Source organism: Triticum dicoccoides, chromosome 2A, assembly GCF_002162155.2.
Source record: "Triticum dicoccoides isolate Atlit2015 ecotype Zavitan chromosome 2A, WEW_v2.0, whole genome shotgun sequence".
Taxonomy (NCBI): domain Eukaryota; kingdom Viridiplantae; phylum Streptophyta; class Magnoliopsida; order Poales; family Poaceae; genus Triticum; species Triticum dicoccoides.
This window is the reverse complement of record NC_041382.1, coordinates 704,494,906-704,504,995: the sequence shown is the minus strand read 5'-3', so window position 1 is coordinate 704,504,995 and position 10,090 is coordinate 704,494,906. Positions and strand designations below refer to the sequence as shown.

The 10,090-nt window shown below is 42.7% G+C and overlaps 1 protein-coding gene across 1 annotated transcript in view; it reads right to left on the bottom strand.

Annotated features, from left to right (window-relative positions):
* Positions 1-2,580: 2,580 nt before the first annotated feature.
* Positions 2,581-10,090, bottom strand: part of LOC119356411 (putative ABC transporter C family member 15) — a 10,115-nt gene continuing 2,605 nt past the window's right edge. Inside the window, exons 2-11 of the mRNA XM_037623365.1 lie at positions 6,771-9,133; positions 6,484-6,570; positions 5,470-6,135; positions 5,188-5,352; positions 4,738-5,032; positions 4,420-4,634; positions 3,957-4,262; positions 3,435-3,498; positions 3,101-3,340; positions 2,581-3,007 (exon numbers count right to left, since the gene is read on the bottom strand). Of these exons, the coding sequence (XP_037479262.1) occupies positions 2,961-3,007; positions 3,101-3,340; positions 3,435-3,498; positions 3,957-4,262; positions 4,420-4,634; positions 4,738-5,032; positions 5,188-5,352; positions 5,470-6,135; positions 6,484-6,570; positions 6,771-9,133 (4,448 nt within the window). The 3' untranslated portion in view covers positions 2,581-2,960. The remainder of the gene's footprint in view (positions 3,008-3,100; positions 3,341-3,434; positions 3,499-3,956; positions 4,263-4,419; positions 4,635-4,737; positions 5,033-5,187; positions 5,353-5,469; positions 6,136-6,483; positions 6,571-6,770; positions 9,134-10,090) is intronic.

The following is a 10,090-nucleotide window of genomic DNA, read 5'->3' as shown; positions in this document are numbered from 1 at the left end:
ACTTTCACCTTTAGCCGAGCCTCTGCCGAGTACATCCACATTCCAGGTTTTGACATGATCTTCTAGGACTGTAGCTCAGATTTTATCGAGCGGTGACTATAGCTCAGCTAGCTACAACATAGGGTCGCCTCAATGGGAGCCCGTAGTGGGTCAGCCCAGTAGAGAGTCGTTGGGATGATTCATTCCCTTGTCTAGTTACTTTCTTCTATTTTCTCTCTCTAAAAAAGTTACTTTGTTCTATTCGTTTTTCTCCTTTTTATTATTTTTAAAAATATTCTAAGTACACATATTTCAAAAGTTAGTTTACTTAAATTTTAAAAATCGTCCACCTCACATTTTAAACATGTTTATGTAGTATAAAATTTTGGTTGGCACATTTTCTGGAAAATATTTGTAGCATTTAAAAAATGTTCATGATTTTTTATAAATGTTCACAGATTTTAAAAATATGACTATTACATGTTTATGAAATTTATATAATGTTTGCATGCTTAAAATAACGTTTTCCACAATTTTACAAAAATGTTCATGACATTTAAAAATTGTTCCTACCGTTTTATAAAAATGTTCTTAATATATAATAAAAGTTTGTACCATTTAAAAAAAATGCTGCAACACCTGACAAAATGTTTGCATGTTTTACAAAAATATTCATGAAATTCTTGAAAAATGTTCACAAGTGTGTTTCATGTGTTTTCAAAAAATGTTCAATGTGCATTTTGCAAAATGTTCAACATGTATGTGAAATACGTTTATGTAAATTGGTCAACGTGTATTTGAAAAAGTCGTTATGTGTTTGAAAAATGGAAAAAATGAAAAGGGGGGAAAAGACAACAAAAATGAAGAAAACAGGAAGAAACCAATAAACCCAAAGAAAAACTGAAAATAAAAAGGGCATTGCTACGCGGCCGTTGGCGGATGTTTTGAAAAGATCCGCCGCCTATTACTTTTTTCTATTTTCCTGCAACAAGACACTTGTTGCAAACTCATTCTTGCAACAAGACCCTTGTTGCGATTTTTTTTCCTGCAACAAGACCCTTGTTGCAAACCTCATTCTTGCAACAAGACCCATGTTGCGAAATTTGTTTTTTTTTCCTGCAACAAGACCCTTGTTGCAAACCTCATTTTTGTAAAGAAACCCTTGTTGCGAAATTTGTTCTCTTTTTTCCTGCAACAAGACCCTTGTTGCAAACCTCTTTCCTACAAAAAGTCCCCTCTTGCAAAATTGCCTCTTCTCTGTAGTCCTGCAACAAGACCCATGTTGCAATTTCTTCTGCAAGAAAGATGTTGCCAAGAACGTCACCGCATTGTAGACGCCATTGCAACAACGTCGTTGTCACAGGAACTATTGTTGCTCGTGGTACCGACGTTTGCGGCTGACCTCGAGGAGACATCAACCATGGCCATCCATGCCGGTGCTCCTCCAGGATGGCGGTGATGTGCCTCGCAGAGGAAAAAGAGAAAGGAGCGGGGAGGAGAAGAGAAGGGGCGTGGGTGGAGGAGCAACGACTTTTGGATTGATGCGTATTCATGGAAGTGATCTGGAGGTAGGAGACGAGGTTGGGAAAGAAGATGTGAATAGATACGTCCATTGGAGATAAAAAGGAAAAGGAGAGCGGTGGTGCAGGCCCACGTGGGCACGTGGCGCACAGGGAAGGCGGTGGATGGGTGCTCGAAATCCGTCGGTGGAGGAGAGTAAATTGCTATGGGGTGTTCTACTCGTCCGTCGGCTGACTGCCAGCCGTTAGATTTACCGTATCAAGCGGTTGAACGCGCCTCCACTACTGCAACACATGTCTTGTTGTGGAATTATTTCTGCAACACATGTCTTGTTGCAGAATTTTTTTGCAACTAAGGTTTTATTGTAACACTTTTTGCAGCTGAAGTTTGGTTGCAGAAAAATTCACAAGAAAAGTTTTGTTGCAAAATGTAGACTCGTCGTACAACATCACAACACCGCGTATGTTTCAGAAGCATCGCTCCTATTGCAGAACCGAGTTCAACAAAGGATCGTATGCGGCGCCTGACTTGGATGCGTGTCACGCAGGGGAGGTGGCGGATGCGGCCGCCGTGATCCGCCGGGTGATGATAAGTGTTTCCCAAATAAAAAACAAAAGAATATAGAGAAACACAGAAAAATTAAAAAAACTCGGAAGGTTCTAAAACCGGTCTGAACTTCCAGAACTGTTTGTTGGGCCGATTTTATAGCTATTGCATACCGACCGGTGGGGTTCGAACGTTTAGCTTTGCCGAACCGTGGACTGAACGAGAAAACAAGCCGTACCACCAAGCACCACGGTCCACGACGCCGGCGGCACACCGCCACCGCTCGAAATCCCAGCAAGGTAGCGAGTGCCCCAAATCAGCGGCTTCGGTGTGATGCTTGCGCTCAGATCGGGTATACTCTCGTCAGACCATGCCCAACTCCTTGTGCAGGACTCGGCTCACTACCTGCTCGACGGAATGCCTGGCTGGATACGCCGCATGTAAGTACCCCGCCGCGAACTCTGTCCAGTTACTTCTTTAACTGACAATCGATTACGCGGGACTCCTCTGCTAGTCTGCTGCGACAACGTTCTCTCGAGGAAATTTAAGAGCTCACGCGGGATCGCTTACACACTCTTATTTTTCTCACATCAGAGAGCAGCTTACATAGTGCTAGACTGCTTAGTGTACTAGTACTAGTACATTGCACGACTTAATAATTTTTCCGAATCGCCTGAATAATCTAGCTAGCCCCATCCCATTGTAAATTCCATCGTCTCTTTCTAGGTGGGTTCTGCGCGCGCTTGTCATCTGAAGAAAGTCCGTGTGGTGTGTGTGTGGCCTTTCTACTAAGTTCTGCAGAGCGCCTAGTTGGCATTATGTCGGATTCGCCAGCCGTTCAATTGTTTCTGGTGCTGTCAAAACCCCTTGGATCTCTGTGAGTACTCCTTTATGAGCCTCAAAAATTCAGAGTTTTAGTCCTCCAGTAATCTTGATGGCGTGTCGTATTCTATAATTCTTCCTGCTCAGCACAAAAGAGTACAGATTTTAGCGATGCGGCACTAGGTCCTAAAATGTGGATAAATATTTTTTGTTAGTCAATGGTGCGGCTTACCTTCGCTGAAGACAAGAATAAGATCACTGTCGATAACTGTGTGAATTCTATGTGCTACTGTCAGCACCGTGCAGTCCCCAAACTCCTCACGGAGTGTTTGCTGGATAATTGCATCCGTAGATGAGTCAACTGAAGCAGTTGCCTCGTCGAGGACAAGGACATTGCTTCGCTTCAGTAGAACCCTTCCCAGGCAAAACAACTGCCTCTGTCCGACACTCCAGTTTTCCCCATTTCCGACAACTGCAGGAGAAATCTCATTTGATCATCTCAATGGAGATATACACACTCTGTTAGACAGTCTAGCATATGCGTGCTGTTGTACACAAAAACAAACCTGTTGAGTCCAGCTTCTTTGGGCTTTGACGAACTATGTCACCAAGCTGGCATTTGTCCAATGTCTGGCCAAAATAAATGTATACATCTGGTCAGTAGAGGAAGTACAGTGTTCCATTCTTTTAATCATTACATTTTTTTTACAATATCTCCTGTTCTTTTATTCATTATATATATAGATATATCTGAAGAAGGATTTGATCAGGTTGCAATCTGTATGAAACATTACATCATCTTCGGTATTTGCAATAGTAAAAATGACCATCCAAATATTTTTCCTAGGATACTCTGTCAGCAATTTTGACCTTTCATAGATTAGCATAATCATGAGATCATATTTTATCAGCATAAACTGTTAGCAATATTTTTGTTGAAAAAGGTACAATTATCCAGAACTATCTGTTTTGTAACATGGACTATTGGCAATAAAGAACAATAATATGAGGTGTTAGGCTCCCTTTTGCTGCACATTATATATAATTTACTCTCTTATCATTAGAACATGTATAATTGAATTATTTACCTCCCATACATGTTGATCAGAATATTCATTTAGTGGATCAAGATTTCCTCTCACTGTGCCCTCAAACATGGTTGGATCCTGTGGGATGATGCTAAGTCTGCCTCGTAAATCATGCAACCCGATTTTGCTGAGATCAACATTATCAATTTCAATTGTCCCTTGTCTCGGTTCAACAATCCGGAAAAGCGATTGAATCAAAGTTGACTTTCCACTGCCAGTACGTCCAACAATCCCCACCTTCTTCCGTCCTGGAATTGTACATGATATATTTCTTAAAACAGAGGGGAGATGCTCTGCATATCGAACCTGTAAAAGCAAATAGTCGCATTAGTGGCTTCATTTGAGCATGCACATATTTTATGAGAAAATTGAAAAATAAAAGAGATTACATTTCATTATTCAAAAGTAAGAGCTTTCCTTTTGTGTTACTATAAGTGATAACTCGCAGTAACATCATGCATACCTCCAAGTTTCTTATATTTATAGTACCATCCTTTGGCCAGCTGTTTGGGGGGCGGTGATCATCTACTATTAGAGGAGCCTCACTAGGGATCCTTGAGTACTGCATTATTCTTTCAACTGAAATCATTTTATTCTCTGTGTTGCAAATGTTCCAGGTTACAGATGACAACTGCCCGTTGAGGTTCAACGCATAAGTCACTGCAAGTCCCGCAATGCCTGTGCATACAATTATGCCAGTTTCACAGCCACCAAAAATTAGTGATCAGAGTATAGACTACAAAAATGAATCAACTATAACTTGTCTGCATGAAAAACTTACTTGGATTTATAAATCCTTCGGGAAGACTCACCAACAGAGTCAAAGAAAAGGCAAAGACAAAGTTAGATAGCATGTTTAGCCTGAAGCAAAGCCACTCCACAGCCGAGACGTTATGGAACCATGGTTGTAAGTGGTTGTTAACAAGACTGATGTTTGCTTTGCTGAAGCGGTCTTTCCGTCCATATGCTCTAATACTTGCCGCTCCTGTAAGTGATTCCGCAGAATGGTGGAGTATTGGAGCCCTTTGAATTTGTTGCAGACGAGCCAGCTCTCTTGCTGTTGGTATGTAGTACCGCTGCATGTCATAGGGAGAATATTGGATTCAGTGCTTTGTGAAAAATCATCAAGGAGGAAATATGCACTAATGGCTTCCCGGAAATAACTTGATGCATACATTGTACTCGGACGAGTTAAATCTAGTGCAAAAATATCACTGCAAGGAGCTCTTACTTGAAACACATAACAGATTGCTGTCACTGGAATAAAGATGACAAAAACCGGCCACGCAACTTGTGACATAACGCCAATGGTCCCCAGAATTTGTATAAAAGAAAACGCGCACCAACCTAGGCTGTCTGCCATTTTCAGATCTAAGACACTTTGGTCATTGGAGACCTGTTACAAAGTACAGTACACAATTATTAATTTCAAGGAGACAGTGCAAAATTTTTTTTGAGGGAAATAGCAGGACTAGCCAGTGCAAAATGATGTGAGGAGTAATCGAACACCAACCCTGTTTAGGATCCTGCCAGTGGGTGTGGAATCAAAGAAGGACATTGGAGCACGGAGGATGCAATGGAGCATATTCTTGAAGAACTTCTCCGCTGTTAGCAGGCCAACAAGCGAAACAAGCATAGACCGACCAAAAACACATAGTGCACTTCCTATAGATAGCACTATGTATACGAAGAAAAGAAGGCCTAATCCAACCCTTGGGGTGGTTACAGACGTTGGAGGACACGCCCATGCCATCCAATAGTTGCTTGCGACCTGGAATATTTGGAAGAATGACTGTGCTGCTACTATTATCGGTGCTAATGCGCCACCATGAACAGCCGTCAGGTATGCCCAGTAGATCGTCTTGCCAATCCCTCCCTTTTCTCGTTCCTCATCTTGTGTTAGCCTTCCTTTTTCATTGATACCTTGTGAGACATCGTGTGCAGACTCTTGCTTAATTATACCCTCAACTTGATCATCAATGTGGTTTTCTCTCTCAAACTCATCATCACTATCTGCTAACTTTTGGTTCTCTGTTGACAAAATTCTGCTGGAACTCTCGGCATTTATGACAGACTCAGTTGCCTGGCTATGGGCTCCGACTATGGCTTCAAATCCTATGTTCTGTTGAAGGAGATCATCAAATGTTCCTTTCTGCACAATCTTCCCATTCTGCATCACCTATTATTTTGTATCCCTTTGGTTATTTTGCATATCTTAGCAATGCTAACGTATACTCCCTCCGTCCCAAAATAAGTGTCTCAACTTTAGTACTCCCTCCGTTCCTAAATATAAGTCTTTGTAGAGATTTCACTATGGACCACATACGGATGTATATAGATGCATTTTAGAGTGTAGTTCATTCATTTTACTCCGTATGTGGTCCATAGTGGAATGTCTCCAAAGACTTATATTTAGGAACGGAGGGAGTACAACTTTGTACTAAAGTTAGTACAAAGTTGAGACACTTATTTTGGGACGGAGGGAGTATGCATTATTTGCGGGCGAAAACTTTTTTTTTGCACTTACTAGTATAAGATCTGCGGCTGGAAGAAATTCAACTTGATGTGTCACATACAATATTGTTTTGTCTTTAAGCATCCCCATGAGGCAATCCTGCAGAATAATATAGTAGTTCATTCTATTAGCATTCATGCAGACTGATGCCTCTAAACCGTTGAAGAATAAGCAAAACTGGTGATATTTATCCTGTTTAAATCATATGCGACTAAATTTTGGAAATAAATTGTCAAGTTAACAGCATACGAACATAGATAAACACATTTTATGGGTTTATGGACACTGAATAAACAAACCTTGAAAAGTTGTCCTCCAGTGTGAGCATCTACTGCACTGAAAGGATCATCAAAGAGGTATATATCTGCATCCTCGTACACTGACCTTGCAATCTGAATCCTCTGCTTCTGTCCACCACTCATGTTAATTCCTCTTTCTCCAATCTCCGTCAAATCGCCATTTGCAAATAGCTCAAGATCTTTTGTCAATGCACAAGCTTGTATTACCTTTTGGTACTTTTCCCTGTCATATGGGTTTCCAAACAGAATGTTGTCTCTGATGTTCCCAGATAGGATCCAGGCAGTCTGAGGAACATATGCTCTGCTCCCACTGACCCTCACAGTCCCAGCTAGCTTAGGCATCTCCCCAAGTATGCATGATAATAGACTGGATTTCCCAGAGCCAACTACTCCACAGATTGCTACTTTCATCCCTCTCTTTACTTTTAAATTTACATCTGTTATAGTTGGAGATGTGGTCTCAGGTTCCCAGCTGAATGCTCCATGATCAATCTCCACATCAAAGTCTGTGTCACTCCTTGGTACTTCTGTAATTGCGTCGTCTTTCAATTCTTCTTCCTGGAGGTATTGTGCTACTCGATCAGCTGAAACTTTCCCCTGAGCAAACACCGAAAGTAAATCAGGGAGTGTGAAGATTGGATCTTGTAGCATCCGGAACGTTGCAAGAGCAGACAAAACAGTACCAGCTGTTAGAGGAATCCCCATCAATATACATGTACCGAATGTTATGGAGGATATGAATGCAGGGGACCCCCAAAATATGAATGTTGTTACAGCTGACAACCTTACAGATTTCCACAACCAATTGTGCTCCTCCCTTCGTAAAGCTTCTAGCTTTTGAAGGTACTCTGTATCCCATGCTTGAAGTTTCAGTATTTTCATGCTTCTAAGCACTTCCGTTGTTGCCTTCATTCTGTTGTCTTTAGCAGCCATGATCTCTGATTGCAACCTTTTCTGCAGTCTGGTCAGAGGAATATTGCAAGTCATTATTGCGAGTGTTGCTGCTAAACCAGCCCATGCTCCAGCACCTAGGTTTAGATGGAGAACATAGACTGCTAGAGAAAGCTGTATGGGTAACATCCAAATGTAGTTTGTGTACCACATAACTTCGGTTATCCTTTGTATATCTACACTCATGTAGTTTATGATCTCTCCACTGGAATGCTTCTGCCTTGCGCCGCAGGATAACCGGAGCCCCTTTTGGTAGATGTGAGATATCAAAGCAGCTCGTAGCCGCATCCCGAGCCTTTGAGCTCCAAAAATCCACTGCCTCTCTGCTATTGTCTCCACAACTTTGGCACCTAAAAATGCAACAGCAAGAAGATAACCTTTTTGCAGTCCATTTTTCCTCTCCCCCCCAAGGAATTTCACCAAGTCATTAATCAGTGATGGTCCAACATAGGATGCACATGCACACAGAATTGCAAATACTGCATTGAGTGTTGCTTTTCTTCTAATAAATAGGAACATTGCTCTATAGATTGATAAAGTACTTAAACCATGCCTGTGTTCAACATCTGCTAGGATCCTTTTAAATGAATCAGAGAGTAAATCCGCATAGTCCCTTTCATCAATATCTGGCACATCATTCTTATCTAGAGGTTTCTTATATCCGATAACAAATAGAGGAGTCATCCAGGAGAATGTGACAAGGTCCAGAACGCTTGCTTTGCCATACAGACTTGTTCTTTTGGTTTCTGTCTGCTGTCCTGCAGATGGACTCAATAGTGGCTCTGTTATGCTGCTGTTTATTAAGGTGATTCCTGTTTTTCCTCTGACAGAAATTGCAAACAGATAAGTGCAGATAACAAGTGTGAACAGGTCCATCAATTCCGCAAACCCCATGTATCCATGATCTGATAAGCTGAATCTGAGATCAAATATCACACTGATTATTGATTGCAGAAAGCTAAGTACCAACCATGCCCGAATAATGAGCGGATGCTTTGCAGATTTTGTCTTCTGTAGACTGAATACTGCTAGTGACAATAATATCCAGGAGAGCACCTGTATGCCTTCACCCAGAACAAAAGGTGGGTACTTGCAACCACTTATTCTTCCTTGTAACTGCAAAAAGAATATCCTCAGGACATGAGTGGCTAATATAAGCAGACAACAGACTTTGCTTGCTTGATATGAGAGACCCAGCTTTATGTCTGCATTGTTTTGTTCCTGATTAGAATGCTTATTGCTTTCAGGAGTTGCAGTCTTCAATCTCTGCCTGCAGCATCTGATTCGCTTGAACAGAAACTGAGCCATGATACTCGTGATAAATACCAGCTGTATATATACAAAAGTGCTCGTCCAGAAACAAGGTGAATATATTTCTGGCCATTCTTGCATGTGTTGCGATATAATGGAATCTGCAAGGTTGCATAGCAAATTTGTGTGTCAAGAATCAACAGCAGAATCGGTTATCCAATTTTTATTATGAATAGTAGCTACATCTACGTCATCAATGCTCGAGAAAACAGAAAACAACATGTTTTTTCTTTATGAAAATGGAATTTCCTGAATAAGACATTAGTCGACTTTTGGAAAAATTGGAGTTTATATATGTACATTCTCCAAGCTAGTTCTACCAGCAATGGCAACCCGAGGCTAAAAACACAAGTCATGTTGGTAGGAACTTATGGCTCTGTCTCTCCACCTCAGAAACTTGCAAAAAAGTATTAAGTTTTGGCTGACAGAATGTATTCCATATCATCCTAAGTTTTGACTTCAGTGACTGAGCAACGATCCATGTGGTAAATGCATAGAGGTGGTGCTGATGTTACATCATTTCCACTGCAGTGTTTCAGATTACCGTTAAGAGTGTGCTAATTCCCAGCAAGCACCACTACAACAAATGACACACCACTTGGGTTGCCCGAACTCAAGCCATGAATGGCAAAGAGGTAGAACAGAAGCAAGGCGCCAAGCAAAGCGGCAAGTTGATAGGTAAATGCCAAGTGTTTGAAAGCGTGGGAGAGCTGAGACGGCCGCTCCCACCCCGCTCCCGCTCCCCCGCTAGGGTTTCCCACCGCCGCCGCCGCCGCGCCGGCCGCCCGGCTCCTTCCCGCCGCCGCTAGCCGCCCGGCGCAGGCCTCCCCTCCCCCTCCCCTCCCCGCCCCCCATCCCCTCCTCCCCGTCCCACCGCCTCCGCCGTCTCCCCGGGAGGCGGCCGGGGCGGCGCACGCTCACCTCCCTCTCGTCCGTCCTCCTCCGCCCTTTCCCCCCGCCGCCGCTGGCGGTCGCCCCCGGGTCCGGCCGGGTGGTGTCGGCGGCGACGGGTCGTCCCTTACCCGCGCGCTCTCCTCCTTCTCGGGGTGGGGGGAGGC